Source organism: Malaclemys terrapin, chromosome 7 (assembly GCF_027887155.1).
Source record: "Malaclemys terrapin pileata isolate rMalTer1 chromosome 7, rMalTer1.hap1, whole genome shotgun sequence".
Taxonomy (NCBI): Eukaryota; Metazoa; Chordata; order Testudines; family Emydidae; genus Malaclemys; species Malaclemys terrapin.
The window spans coordinates 21975137-21990428 of record NC_071511.1 but is presented as its reverse complement, the minus strand read 5'-3'; the positions used below and the strand labels follow the sequence as shown (position 1 = coordinate 21990428).

General features: G+C 54.9%; 1 protein-coding gene across 3 annotated transcripts in view; it reads left to right on the top strand.

Annotated features, from left to right (window-relative positions):
- Positions 1 to 15292, top strand: part of PLXNA1 (plexin A1) — a 324181-nt gene that overhangs the window by 277311 nt on the left and 31578 nt on the right. For all 3 annotated transcript variants that reach the window (XM_054034036.1, XM_054034037.1, XM_054034035.1), the window contains exons 22-23: positions 2509 to 2765; positions 10979 to 11045. In XM_054034036.1, coding sequence (XP_053890011.1) covers positions 2509 to 2765; positions 10979 to 11045 — 324 coding nt within the window. The remainder of the gene's footprint in view (positions 1 to 2508; positions 2766 to 10978; positions 11046 to 15292) is intronic.

Below are 15292 nucleotides of genomic sequence, written 5' to 3'. Positions count from 1 at the left end.
ACAGTGCAACTCCTCCACCTTTTCTCCCCCACCTGTCCTTCCTGAACAGTTTATACCCATCCATGACAGTGCTCCAATCATGTGAGTTATCCCACCAAGTCTCTGTTATTCCAATCACATCATAATTCCTTGACTGTGCCGGGACTTCCAATTCTTCCTGCTTGTTTCCCAGGCTTCCTACGTTCGTATACAGGCACCTAAGATAACTAGCCGATTGCTCTACTTTTTCAGTATGAATCAGGAGGCCTCCTCTGTTGCATCCTCTTCCTTGTGTTTCCTCCCGGTATCCCACTTCCCCACTTACCTCAGGGCTTTGGTCACCATCCCCTTGCAAACCTAGTTGAAAGCCCTTCTCACTAGGTTAGCAAGCCTGCCTGTGAAAATGCTCTTCCCTCTCTTAGTTAGGTGGATCTCATCTCTCCCTAGCAATCCTTCTTCCTGGAACAACATCCCATGGTCGAAGAATCCAAAGCCCTCTCTCTGACACCACCTGCATAACCATGCATTTACCTCCACAATTTGATGGTCCCTACCTGGGCCTTTTCCTTCAACAGGGAGGATGGATGAGAACACGACTTGCGCCTCAAACTCCTTTATCCTTCTTCCCAGAGCCACGTAGTCTGCAGTGACCTGTTCAAGGTCATTCTTGGCAGTATCATTGGTGCCCACTTGGAGAAGTAGGAAGGAGTAGTGGTCCAAGGGCTTGATCAGCAGACATTCTGTCACATCCTGAATTCTAGCTCCAGGCAAGCAGCACGCTTCTCGAGTTTCCCGGTCTGGACAGCAGATGGATGACTCCTTCCCCCTTAAGAGGGAGTCCCCGACCACCACCACTTGTCTCCTTCTCTTGGGGGTGGTGGTCATGGAACCCCCATCCCTAGGACAATGCATCTCATGCCTTCCAGTCAATGGGGTCTCCTTCTGATCCCTTCTCTCAGATGACTCTTCCAAACCATTATCCGCCGTAGTACCTGTGCAGAGAGCCTGAAAACAATTTCTTACCTCTATCTGCATTGGGGATACATGGGTTCTCCTCTTTCTTCTTCTGGAGGTCACAGGCTGACAATTTTCTTCCCCGTTCTGCACTGCCCTCTCTGATTCCTCAGCATGCTGTGCCTGCAGTACCAAACGCTAACATCAATCTGGAAAGTCTTCCTTTTCTCTGATGCAACGCAGGGTTGATACTTGGGTCTCTAGTCCTTTAACCTTCTCCTCCAATATGGAGACCAGCTTGCAGTTCCTGCAGACGAAGTCGCTTCTATCTGCTGGGAGAAAGACAAACATAGACTCATAGACTTTAAGGTCAGAAGGGACCATTATGATCATCTGGTCTGACCCCCTGCATGCTGCAGGCCACAAAACCCTTCCCTGGACTCTGCTGTTGAAGTCCCCAATCCTGTGTTTTAGTGACTTCAATCGGCAGAGACCCTCCTGCTAGTGATCCCTGCCCCATGCTGCGGAGGAAGGCGAAAAACCTCCAGAGACTCAGCCAATCTACCCTGGAGGAAAATTCCTTCCCGACCCCAAATATGGCGATCAGTAAGACCCCGAGCATGTAGGCAAGAGTCTCTAGCCTGACCCCTGTTGGCCATTATACTATTTACGTACCATTGATTGGTTTTCCTTGACTACTATGTTTTACCATTAAACCATTCCCTCCATAAACTTATCTAACTTAATCTTAAAACCAGACAGGTCTGTCGCCCCCACCGTTTCCCTAGGAAGGCCGTTCCAATATTTCACCCCTCTGACGGTCAGAAACCTTCGTCTAATTTCAAGCCTGAACTTCCCCACGGCCAGTTTATACCCATTCGTTCTCGTGTCCACATTAGTACTAAGCTGGAATAATTCCTCTCCCTCCCTTGTATTTATCCCTCTGATATATTTAAAGATAGCAATCCTATCCCCCCTCAGCCTTCGCTTTGTCAGACTAAACAACCCAAGCTCCTCTAGTCTCTTTTCATACGACAGGTTTTCCATTCCTCTGATCATCCTAGTCGCCCCAACAGCTGATTGCTCACTATCCATGTCTTCCTTCTAAGAGCCTCTTCAGATGTTGTATTTTCTGCTCACAGAAGCCTGAAAGGCAAAAAAAACCCTCTGTGGGAACTCCCCCCAAGCGAACTCCCAGGCAAACTCCCTCTGTTTGCCTGTCCTCAGTTCGCCACAGGTTATTCCAGAATTGTTCACTAGGGGGGTTCTTTCCCCTTCCTCTGGAGTTCCCAGTACTGGCCACTGCTAGAGACAGGGTGCAAGCTAGATGGGCAACTGGCTATACCTGGTATGACAATTCCTATATTCCTTGATCCCCCACTGCCGTGCCTCTGCCATGCAGCGTGCCTGGTAGTGCCCATGAAGTCAGATGTGCTTCTCTGAGCTCTCTGCATTGCTAAGGCACAGGATGGGAAGGAGAGTAAGTCCAGGACACTAACAAGGTGCAGTCCCCCTTCCTTCTCCAGCATGTCTGCTCCCCAAGTCTGACTCAGGGTGGTTGTTTTGTCCCCTCAGGTCCAGGCGAATGTGGAGAAGTCCTTGAGCCTCTTTGGGCAGCTCTTGAACAAGAAGCATTTCTTGCTGACCTTCATCCGCACCTTGGAGGCGCAACGCAGCTTCTCCATGCGGGACCGGGGCAACGTGGCTTCCCTGATCATGACAGCGCTGCAGGGGGAGATGGAGTATGCCACAGGTGTGCTGAAGCAGCTCCTCTCAGACCTGATCGAGAAGAACCTGGAGAGTAAGAACCATCCCAAGCTGCTCTTGCGGAGGTGAGTGTCTGTCTAAAATACATGCTTCGCATGGACTCTGATGGAGCCCCCCCACCCCGTGCTACCGGTACAAAAAGTGCACCATGATCTTCATCGCTGGTGTACGAAGCTCCATGAAAGTCCCACCGTATCTGTGTCTCTGGTGATGATTCCTGCTCACCCGGCACAGACACCTCAGCGAGGGGGTAGCATCAGTGCTGATGCCGTTGGCCATGGTGGTGTATCAGAGCATCTTGCTCTGCAGTGTGAAAGCAGAGGTGTTCTGTCCGCTGCTCTAGCCTGTGGTTCTGTGGTTCCTTGTGGTCAAACTCCGGAGAGCACAGCAGTTTGGCACACAAACCGCTGCCCCGCTCCTGCCGCCTCATCCCTGTGTATGCCTGTGCATGTATTGCAAGTGCGCTGTGCCCCCCTTTTGTGATGTGATCAGGTGTCTTCTCCATCAGCTGAGTTGGTGGCAGTGGTGGCAGCATCCAATGGATACGACCCTTGGTAAAGCATTTCCTTGGTTGTGTGAGAGATTCGCTCAGAAAGATTTCCCTGCGCGAGATGGGCGTGGGACCTCGGGAAAGGCTCCCGAGCTTCAGATAGTCGGGTGCTCAGAAGCCGTGCTTTATTTCAGTGCTTAGAGAACGCTGCAGGTTTGTTTTTAAGCCAGGGATTTAGAAGCTATTTGGGAGCAGTTGCTTTCTGCAGTTCTTTGATGTCAGATCGAACCCTTCAGTGCTGGAGATGGAGCGTTCTCAGCGTACCAGGCTGTTCCTTGGAAGCGAAACCCTCAATTTCTTCCACTCCCTTGACAGCGTGTTTTTCCCTGCTGGGTCCCTAGTGCGGTAATTCACACTTCCCTATGAGACCTTGGCCTGTGGATTTCCTCCTCACCCCATCCTGGCTCTGGCTGCTTTGAGGCGTAGGGAGAGGCCCCTCCTTCTGTGCTGCCTTTGCAGGCTTCCAAATTGGCCAATATCAGGTGTCCAGCACCTGTGGGTTCCTAAGCTCGAGGTTAGTCAGGATTCCCTCCAGGTCTGCCATTGGACGGCTGCTGTGTTGTATCGGTCGTGGTGCAGGGCCCCTGCCACATGTACGTTAGACGGCAGGCTGGAGTGGCAGGAGCCACTGGCAGTACCAACACGTTGGACCTGTAACTTGTTGGTTCCCACCCAGTTTTTCAGCAGCTTGCTGTGCCCCCCATCTGTGGCTGTGAGCGCTATCTGTGACCCTGACTGCCCCGGGTGCAGCCGCGAGCCCGGCTGGGATGTGTGTGCTTTCCTATCTGCCTTCCCTTCTATTGGTGTACGCCCGGCGTGGAGGCTGGGAGCCAGGAGGCTGGGGGACATTTCCTCCTTGTCCCGGCTGGAGTCTCGGTGCTGACTGTCCGTCAGCTGAGGTGACTGAACTAGGCGGGACTCGACTGGAAGCCTGTTATTGCTGCTGCTTTTGGAAATGGAGGGGAGTCACTGTTGAGTGAGGAATGGAGCTTCCTCCCCTGCCAGAGCCCGAGCCCTCTGTCTCCAGGAGGCTCCCAGTGCCTGGCTAGCTTGAGAGAGGGAAAACACATCCATGCTTTCCCCAGTGCTAACTCGTGGGCTTCTCATTTGACTTATGTGCGAAGATGTCGAATGAGTGGGGGAGGTGTTGGCATCGTGCACTAAAGGCACTAAAGGCTAACAGCTGCTTGGACAACGGGAACAGCGCATCATTGGGGATGCTATGTAGAGTTGGAGACCTATGGTGAGCTAGCACAGGCTGCTGCTACCACTGCAGTGATGCTCCCAGCTGCATCCCGCCGGCGTTCCAGCGCCCCCTCCGGCACCCTGCCATTCCCGCCGGCGTTCCAGCGCCCCCTCCGGCACCCTGCCATTCCCGCCGGCGTTCCAGCGCCCCCTCCGGCACCCTGCCATTCCTGCCGGCGTTTCAGCGCCCCAGACAGCATCCCGCCAGCGTTCCAGCGCCCCCTCCGGCACCCTGCCATTCCCGCCGGCGTTCCAGCGCCCCCTCCGGCACCCTGCCATTCCCGCCGGCGTTCCAGCGCCCCCTCCGGCACCCTGCCATTCCCGCCGGCGTTCCAGCGCCCCTTCCGGCACCCTGCCATTCCCGCCGGCGTTCCAGCGCTCCCTCCGGCACCCTGCCATTCCCGCCGGCGTTCCAGTGCCCCGGACCACCTTCCAGCAACCTGGTGCTCCTGGCCTTTACTTAGTCCAGGAGCAGATACCAGCAGTCAGCATCTCCCCACTTGTGAGACTCTCAGCCGTATTTTACCTCATCTCAATGGCCTCCGTAGCTCACTCCCTGGTTGGTTGCCATCAAGCGTATGTGCAGGTCCCACCTGGCTAGAACGCTCCAATGTCTCCTTCGGCAGCAAACCCTCCCCCTTGCCTCTTCAGGGCTAGTTCACATGACCAGGCAGGCCGGGGTTTTCATGCAAGTCGTGGATTTTCACAAGCAGCTTGTCTGGCAGGGGGCAGAGACGGGAGCAGGAAGGGAGTGTGAGCAGGCGGCAGCCTTCCAGCTCCACCGTGAGTCTGCACTGCCCCATCAATACTTAATGACAGAGCTGAGCTCTCCTCTCACGGGCCGATGAATATTGAAAGATACACCAAGTGCAGAACAAAACCAATTAATAAACGACACCATCGCAGCGCCTGCCCCTCCCTGCTTCCTTCCTCTCCCTAGAGCTCGCCTTTCCCACTGCCACGCTGTCCTCTCCCCTGCACCGCAGCGCCTGCCCCTCCCTGCTTCCTTCCTCTTCCTAGAGCTCGCCTTTCCCACTGCCACGCTGTCCTCTGCCCGGCACCGCAGCGCCTGCCCCTCCCTGCTTCCTTCCTCTCCCTAGAGCTCGCCTTTCCCACTGCCACGCTGTCCTCTCCCCGGCACCGCAGCGCCTGCCCCTCCCTGCTTCCTTCCTCTTCCTAGAGCTCGCCTTTCCCACTGCCACGCTGTCCTCTCCCCGGCACCGCAGCGCCTGCCCCTCCCTGCTTCCTTCCTCTTCCTGGAGCTCGCCTTTCCCACTGCCACGCTGTCCTCTCCCCGGCACCGCAGCGCCTGCCCCTCCCTGCTTCCTTCCTCTTCCTGGAGCTCGCCTTTCCCACTGCCACGCTGTCCTCTCCCCTGCACCGCAGCGCCTGCCCCTTCCTGCTTCCTTCCTCTTCCTAGAGCTCGCCTTTCCCACTGCCACGCTGTCCTCTGCCCTTTACCGCAGCGCCTGGCCCCTCCCTGCTTCCTTCCTCTTCCTGGAGCTCGCCTTTCCCACTGCCACGCTGTCCTCTCCCCGGCACCGCAGCGCCTGCCCCTCCCTGCTTCCTTCCTCTTCCTGGAGCTCGCCTTTCCCACTGCCACGCTGTCCTCTCCCCGGCACCGCAGCGCCTGCCCCTCCCTGCTTCCTTCCTCTTCCTGGAGCTCGCCTTTCCCACTGCCACGCTGTCCTCTCCCCTGCACCGCAGCGCCTGCCCCTCCCTGCTTCCTTCCTCTTCCTGGAGCTCGCCTTTCCCACTGCCACGCTGTCCTCTGCCCGGCACCGCAGCGCCTGCCCCTCCCTGCTTCCTTCCTCTTCCTAGAGCTCGCCTTTCCCACTGCCACGCTGTCCTCTGCCCAGCACCGCAGCGCCTGCCCCTTCCTGCTTCCTTCCTCTTCCTAGAGCTCGCCTTTCCCACTGCCACGCTGTCCTCTGCCCAGCACCGCAGCGCCTGCCCCTCGCTGCTTCCTTCCTCTTCCTAGAGCTCGCCTTTCCCACTGCCACGCTGTCCTCTCCCCGGCACCGCAGCGCCTGGCCCCTCCCTGCTTCCTTCCTCTTCCTAGAGCTCGCCTTTCCCACTGCCACGCTGTCCTCTGCCCGGCACCGCAGCGCCTGGCCCCTCCCTGCTTCCTTCCTCTTCCTAGAGCTCGCCTTTCCCACTGCCACGCTGTCCTCTCCCCGGCACCGCAGCGCCTGGCCCCTCACTGCTTCCTTCCTCTTCCTAGAGCTCGCCTTTCCCACTGCCACGCTGTCCTCTCCCCGGCACCGCAGCGCCTGGCCCCTCCCTGCTTCCTTCCTCTTCCTGGAGCTCGCCTTTCCCACTGCCACGCTGTCCTCTCCCCGGCACCGCAACGCCTGCCCCTCCCTGCTTCCTTCCTCTTCCTAGAGCTCACCTTTCCCACTGCCACGCTGTCCTCTGCCCAGCACCGCAGCGCCTGGCCCCTCCCTGCTTCCTTCCTCTTCCTGGAGCTCGCCTTTCCCACTGCCACGCTGTCCTCTCCCCGGCACCGCAACGCCTGCCCCTCCCTGCTTCCTTCCTCTTCCTGGAGCTCGCCTTTCCCACTGCCATGCTGTCCTCTGCCCGGCACCGCAGCGCCTGGCCCCTCCCTGCTTCCTTCCTCTTCCTGGAGCTCGCCTTTCCCACTGCCACGCTGTCCTCTCCCCGGCACCGCAGCGCCTGCCCCTCCCTGCTTCCTTCCTCTTCCTGGAGCTCGCCTTTCCCACTGCCACGCTGTCCTCTGCCCAGCACCGCAGCACCTGAGGGCTCCAGGAGAAGGGACCTGTGGAGTCAAGGACAGCCACAGAACCTTCTTCTTGGACTTGATGTGAGCCTTTGAGGAGGGTGGGGGTGGCCCAGAGAACATATTAACCTGCCACCAGAAGAGATCAGGGGAGCTGGACAGTAATTCTTCACCCGCAGCCTGCCAGCCAAGCTGAGGGGGAGGTGTGTGTATGTATTCAGGGTTTCCAAGGGCTGCTGGCCTTTGCATGGATGTCTCTTAGGGGCTTGCTGCTCATTTGGGCATAGAGATCAATTTCCAAAGAGTGGAATTTTTCATCGGCACTACCAGGATGGGAAGGTCCCAAAAGGGCTTCCACTAACCACCTCCTGTCTGTCTGTTTCTCTTTGGGTGACTGCTTCCCCTCCCTGTGCCATAGTTTTCCGATCTGTAAAATGGGAGTGACCCATACCTCCCCGGAGTGCTGTGCTCTTTAATGTCTGCCCTGAGTGCCTGAGATAGATGGTGCCTGGGAAGGACACAAGGACCAAGTTCTGGCCATTGACCTGGGGATGTGACCTTGTGCGTTTCCTTTCTCTGCACAGTCTCACCATTGTCCTCCTCCCCAGCACTCTGCTCGCACCGCCTTTCTCCTCCCCTCTCGCTACCGCACTCCCATTTACACATGACAACTGGTTTCACTGAAATATTTAAGCCGGATGATCAGATCGTGTGTCACTTGGAGCATTGCAGAGCCGCCGCCAAGCAAAGCTCTAGAATCAAGCAAATCAATACCAGTAAAAGAAGAGTGAATGAGCCCTGGCTTGGGGAGCCCGCGGCAGCCGTCTCCTCCAAATCGTGGCAGCGGTCCAAGGCCAGCGAGGAAAGCAGGCCCAGCCCTCACTACCTCTGTCTCGACTTGCACAGGTGCAGGAGAAGTTTGTGTTCTCAAAGGGCCTAAGCAGTGCGGAGGATTTAATGCAGCGAGTGTTGGATTTATTGAGGTGCATCGGAGGAGCTGTGAGGGACCCACAAGTGGAATAGCAGGGGGAACTGACAGGCAGGAGCAAGGGGTCCTGGCAGAGAGCAGCGCGGGGGTCAGGCCTCAGTAGCAAGGAGAGCTGCAGGGCAGGATTGAGGTGTACTGGCCATGGCTAGTCCTACTCTCATTTAATTGTTGTGTGGTTATGTTCAAGGAATGAACCAATTTCCACCCGTCCCCATGCCCTCACACGCACACTCTTCCTCCTCCATCCTTTGTAGTCGGCTGCTGGTGGATCAGGGGGTGGGATCAAACATCAAGAGTAACAGGATTAACTTTAACCAGGCCAGGAGATGTGTTGTTTAGTTATTTTGCTGTTGTATAATCCCCTCTGACTGTTGCACCTGGCCACAACGCAGATAAATACAAACGTCCGCTTGTAACCAGGACTGTGGAACAATCTCCCGAGGGAGGTGGTAGAAGCTGACTTGAAATGAACGGGAGGGGCTATTCTGGAACTCTCGTACAATCCGGAGGGCAGGGGAGGGATGTCTGTTAAACTTAATTTTCATTCTCTGGTTCCCTCTTTCCCATGATACCTTCTCCTTCTCACATGCAGAGCAGGCTGAGGTGGGGGCAGGACTGACCAAAAGCAGATCAGATGAAATTAACAGTAGGAAAGGTGATCTGCTCCAAACAATCTGTGATCATTAATTGTTCCCTTCCCATCCTCCCCGTGTGGCGCTTCCTTTGTGTCACGGGGACGCGGCTCAAAGCCCGCATGGCTCCAAGCGTTGGGTTTTTTTGTTTTTTAAATAAAGGCTTTTTTTCTGTGTTCCTCTTCGCTCCCCTGGTGCAGTGGGAAGGTAGTTACCTTCTCGAGGTCATTAGTATGGCTTGTGCTTTTGTGAGCATCTGCATTCGAAAATAGCTGGTCTGATGATTAATGGATGGAGCAGAAGAAAAAGCATAACTAGAGAATTTCAATGGGAACTGTCTGGGTTTTTTCTTTTTAAGGAAGTGTGAGTGGCTTTTTAAAGAAATGAATGTGTTAAAGAGAACGTTGATCCTGGTGACAGTGCGAGGCCTCTCATGTGCAGGGACATGCACGTTGCAAGCAGACACTGCGCAAGTTTCCCCCATGCAGCCTGCCTGATTCACCTCAATCCAGGCCTGCATCATTCGCTGCTATTCCATTCCTGCCCTACCTCCACAGTTCGGCTGATCACTTCACTGCCAGCCTGTAGCACCCTCTCTTATTCCAGACCGAGGCTTCTCACACAGCTCTGTCAGTGCACTTCAATCCTGACCCACATCATCCCCTGCTATTCCGCTCCTGGGCCCCTTCACACAGATCCGTTGGTCCACCTCACACCTGACCTGCAGTCCCTACTATTCCAGTTCAGGCCCTCTGCTGTCCGGACATGGCTAGCAGTGCTGGGATTTTAGGTGGTTTTGTGATATTCCTGAAGGTGCATATAGGAAGCAATTTTGCACTCCCTGTCCCTGCTGTCCTCCAGTGTTTTTGCGCATGATGTGATCCAGATTTGAACTGAGCTTTCCAGAAGCACTTACAGACCTGCTGCACTCCCGAAGTTCGATAAGCATCACTTTATCTATCAGTCTCTGTGTTTCAGCGCCTTGCGGTGCCAGCAGTGACTGACAGCTCCATCAAAGTTTGCTCCAAACTCCTTCTCCATCACATTCACCTTGCCAGGAAACAGGCATGTGCCACACAAGGACCCAGGATCACCAGTCAGCCCATTTCCACTCCACTGGCAGGGAACCAATCATAGGGGATAAACCCCCCTGTTCCTGGTCGAGGATCCTTGCTCAGTGCTCCAGAGGAACATGGAAGACAGCCTGAGTTTCCAGTTGGTTCATGTGTAGGGTGCATCGCTTGTGCAGAATGGATGGGCTAATGTGTGAGCACCACTGTCCTTTACTGGCTGAAATCAGATCTGCTCAACCATGTGTCATAGGCCATGCATTGCTAGCAACTTATGGCGATTCTTCTTTAGCTCAAGTGGCAGGGGCCCGAGCTTCTGGAGCAGAAGGATCAGAGCTGTAACCCAGCTGTTGCTGAAGTTCTGCAAGACCTAGGTGTGCAGCATGGTGAAAAATATGGTGGTCTAGATGGCCATGGATTTATTATAATATTCATATCGGATGCCTCAAATGCTCTCCTCCCACTGAAGACATTAAGATGAACCCCAGTGGGTGAAATTTACAAGATCCACCTCAAGCTCCCCAGTTAAGGAGGATTGTAGAGGAAACTGACCGGCCCCAGAGTGGGACACCTGGAAAAACAGGCCAGAGATCTCATGTAGCTGTGGGTGGGAGGGGCTTAAGGGAGGGAATGTGTGGCAGCGTACAGCAGAGGCTTATTTGCATTGCTGCAAGGATCCCCTGGGGGCAGGAGCCTGCTGTCTTCTCCCTACTGAGGTGATGCTGACAGGGAATGGAGCCAGCTCTGCTTCTCCCTCTGGCTGGATTCCTGTGGTTGAGTCCTGCAGGTGAGCGGGCTCCCCTCTAATGAGCTCTCCCTGGGGCAGGCTGGGATTGACTCCCAAGGGGGCCATCTTTAGATTTTTGTCATGGCAACCCCCAGGACTCTTGCCGCCTCCTCCTGCCCCTTTGCTCTGAGTTTTCTGCCTTTCAGGACACGACCTGTAAAGCAAACGAGAAATAGGTAAAAGATCCGAGACCGAGGAGACTGCAGGAAAGATCGGAGACCTCCACTTCTCTGTTGTGACGCTCTTACTCTCTGCCTTCCCTACAGGACGGAGTCTGTGGCTGAGAAGATGCTGACGAATTGGTTCACGTTCCTCCTGTACAAGTTTTTAAAGGTAAGTGTGGAAGAGACCACTAGCCCCAGGGGTCAGGGCCTGGCCTCCTTCCCTGTGGGAACCATCTCTCTGCTCAGATGGGATGTCGTGTGTATGGGGTTCCCAGGTCTGCCACTGATTTGCTGTGTGACTGTGGGCATGTCGCTTCCCCACGTTGTGCCTCAGTTTCCCCCTCTTTCTGTAAAATGCAGCTAGTGATTCTGACTCACCTCCCCACAGGGCAGGGTCATGAGGCTAAATCCAATCCTGTCTAGCCTAACACAAAGGGCTGGTCTACACTGGGAACATTCATCTCTCAGGGGTGTGAAAAACCCACACTCCCGAGAGACGCAGCTATGCCGACCTTATCCCCGGTGTAGACAGTGCTAGGTCTCTGGAAGAATTCTTCCGTCAACCTAGCTACCGCCTCTCATGGGGGTGGATGAGGAGAACTCCTCCTGTTGGCATTGGTGGTGTCCGCACTGGAGTGGCACAGCTGTAGTGGTTTAAGTGTACACATACCCAAAGTGTTTTGAGCTCCCTGCATGGAAAGTGCTAGAGCAAGGCCCGGTGCTGTTGTCACCTGAATCCTGAGGGCCTTGCTCAGCCCAACCCCCACTTACGGGACTGGGAGTTTGCCAGAGTAATGCAGGAGCCAGGGTCCCAGCATGGCAGATCAGCAACGCGGGAGCCGAATGGCCTCTCAGTAGGCTGTTCTCCCAAGCTGTTCGGGAGGTGTCAGTGCCTTTAGAAGGAGCCCCCTTCTTTCAGCCAGGCTCATGGCTTCTCCATACCCAGTTGGCACACAGCATCTGCGTTTCCTTCCCTGCACTTGCAAACCCGGTGGCCACAATTCACCCCGGTGCAGCTCCACTCGCGGTAGCAAGCGGGGAAGCTGAAGTGGAAATGGGGTGGGAGCATTTTTACTGCTGGCTCATCTAATATTATTCAGCGGAGATAAAACCACCTGAGTGCTGTCTACTCGACTGGCCCCACCGTTAGGGCTGCACCAGTGGCAAATTGCAGCGGCCAAGTTTGCTGGCTCAGTCGTAGAAACAGTGGTCTGCTGCATGCTCCAGAAGGAAACAAGCTGGGTTAACGGTGCTGCCTGTTTGTCAGTCAGCAGAGCCACTTCCCCAGGACCTCGCCTGGTGTTTACTCAGCGAGTCCTGGTGGCACGGAGCCGTTTTTGTGCGATTTCATCCCTCATTAAGATAAAGAAAGTTTGAACCATTTCCAGGAGAGGAATGTGTGTGAGCAGGCGTCTGTGCGGACCTGGAGTGATCGCCAATGAGAGGTGATTTATAATATCACTTACATGCACTTGGCGTTGTGCCTCTGTCTAGGGATGGCCCATATCTATAAAAATATATCGGTACAGTGTCTGTCGCTTTCCCACGGCAGGAGAGGAGTGAGCTTTTGCCTTTAAAAACCCGCCATGTCCTCCTCAGTCCGTGGGTTTGCATTTGCGCATCACGCTTTGCGTCGCAAGGGGTTTCAAAGTGCTTTATAAATGCAGGCAGCGTAGTGCCCCTCACCACACAGGGCTGGCTCCAGCATTTCTGCCGCCCCAAGCAAAAAAAAAAAAAAGCCGCGATCACAATCGCGACCGGCGGCGGCAATTCGGGGGCACACCGCCCCCGAATTGCCGCAGCTGCTGCCCCTCTCCCTTGGCTGCCCCAAGCACCGGCTTGTTAAGCTGGTGCCCGGAGCTGGCCCTGTCACCACAGCACGGGAGCCAAAGACACTGGGACAGACTCACACTTCGGGAAAAGTGGCAGGTGATCTCCGGGGGCCAGACCTTTGGAAATGATTTGCTCTTGTAAAATACAATTGAGTGCATCTGTGCACCTGATTTGCTCGTGTAATTGTGAGTGTGCGTGCCGTTGCACTGCTTGGACATGCTAATGCCCAGCGATGCATCTAGCTGCTTCTTTGCTCATGAAGTAAGTGCCACTGTGTGAGCGAAGGGGGTTGCAAAGGCTCTCACGTTTCTGTGCATGTAACTGTGCGTATTCTAACAACGGGTTTCTGGCTGCGTGCGTGGGGCATACGGGAGCTGATCTCGTTCAGATGAAACCCACAGAGTGAGCTACTGAGGTAGGCAAATTGTATTCCATAAAGGGTGAAGGGCTCAACTAATCCTGCTGGGAGTTGAACGGGTAGTTCAGGGTCTGGCTGTTTCAGCCTCCATGCTGAGCCAATGTCCTGTATGTGCTTTGCCCTCCTTGCTGACACCTCGATACATTGTTGTCTGATTTGAAAGCTCCTCTGAGTCAATTCACTCACTGTCTGTCCTGGGGCATGACTCCCAGGAAGAAGTTAAGAGGAAAAGAGAGAGTTGGGGAGGGGCCAGGAACATCTCCTCTGTATGGAGATGTTTGGCTAACTGGCAGCGGGAGCGGATGCAATCTCCCAGGTCTAAAGAACAGTGAAAAGAAGGATTATTTAGGGCAGTACCGAGGGGCATAATTAAAGGAAAATGTGTGCAGATTACCAGGACAAACTTGCTGGTAGTGAGATCTGTTAGGCTGTGAGATAGTCACCCAGGAGAAGCGGTGGAAGTCTCATTGCTTGCTTGGGACACCTAAAATTAGCCTGGACAAAACCCTAGAAGATGTGTCTGATAGGGACTGCTCCGGCCTTAGTCTCAGGGAGATGGAATGGGTGGGACCCGCGGCTAGAGCCATGTAATTCCTGTGATTCTGTGAGGTGAGGCTTGCAGGTGGCAGGGAGAGAAAACCCCAGAGGTGGATGGAACAGGTATTGCAGCAGATAGTTCGCCAGTAGGGAAACATATGCCTTGCACCAAGTAGTGGTAATTGCGCATGTAAATTAGGCATGCGGCGGGACTAGCCGTTTTGTGTGCACAGCTGCTAGGACACTTCTCAGAAACAACTGCCCTGGAAGGGCCCTGATGCCCTTTTCGTTTGAGCAGGGGTTGAACCGGTGTCTTCAGCTGATGTGAGCTGCTGATCTGGTGCAAAGCCATAGACGGCAGGACCTCTTGTCTCTGGCTTTCCCCCAAGAAGAGCTTCCAGGAGCACGTATGACCAGTGACAGCAGGAGTGCAGGGAGCAGGATGCAAGTTGTACACTCGCTGGCAGACGCATTTGCCCCCCATGCCTGCGTGCATTGTGCCCACGGTCTAGCAGGGTGGATGCACCCCCTGGGAACTCCCAGGGTGGCTAGCACCTAGAGATGCGGCTTCACAGAGCGATCTGGCAGCATGTGACTCAGATGGCCAGTCCTCATACACAACTGGGAAATTGCGTGTTGTTTCTCACAGTGCAGTGCAGGTGTCTAGCTCCACCCAGTGTAAGAATTAAACCGGTTCTAGGATAGGATCCCAGAGCTCCTCTCTCCTCCTGCCTAGGTGTCTCCTGGCCCTGCCTCTTGAGGAGGAAATGGGGACAGGCGGCAGCAGTAGAATCAGCAAGGCCTGGTGCTTTCATAGGGCCCTGCAGCAACATTCATCAGACTCTTAATGAGACACCTCGGGGGAAGGCAGAAGGGAAAAAAATAGAGATGAGCATTGAAAAATGCACGGTATTAGGTGCCTGATGAGCTAAATCTCATCAGTAAGACACTGTGAGCATTTGCTGGTTTGGCTCAGACTGCCTAGGGCCTATTCCCCCGCCCCCTCTCCCCCCATGCAAATGTATGCGCCATACAAACATTCCCTTACACGCCTCCTTCCTGCAGCTTGTCTTGCTCGTGCGAGGGAACTTCTCCAGGAGCATTTTCCTTTGCAACTTTTTCACAGACACACTAAGAGCTGGCAGTGGTGCAGCTCAAAGCTTGGGCAGAATTGCATTCTAGAGCCAGGCTGCCCTCTGTGCTGTCGGGGCGGCACATCATTGGGTACGTTTCAGAGAGGAGATCCCACACCGGGGTGTCCCTGGGCCCCTCTTTTATTTTGCTTTCTGTAGCAATCTGGAATTGTAGGGAGCTCCTAAGGGAACCATCTGGTCAAGGTCAAAAAACCCCCCACCAGTTTCTGGCTAGCATCCCTCTCTCCGACCTGGTTGGGAGGAGGTGAAAAGTGGTGGCAATGCTTTCCTCCATTCAGGATAGTGTAACCATATAGGGCTAAGATGGCCTGTCCCAGGTCTGTCCCTCGGGATGCTTTGCAGGGTTCCGCTGACATTGAGAATGGGATCTGCTGCAAACAGCTGATTGCTGGCTCTCTTGGGCACTGGCTCCAGATCACTGGTCGCTATCTCACAGCAGTGGGAGTGCATTGTGGATTCCTTTCAGATCACCCC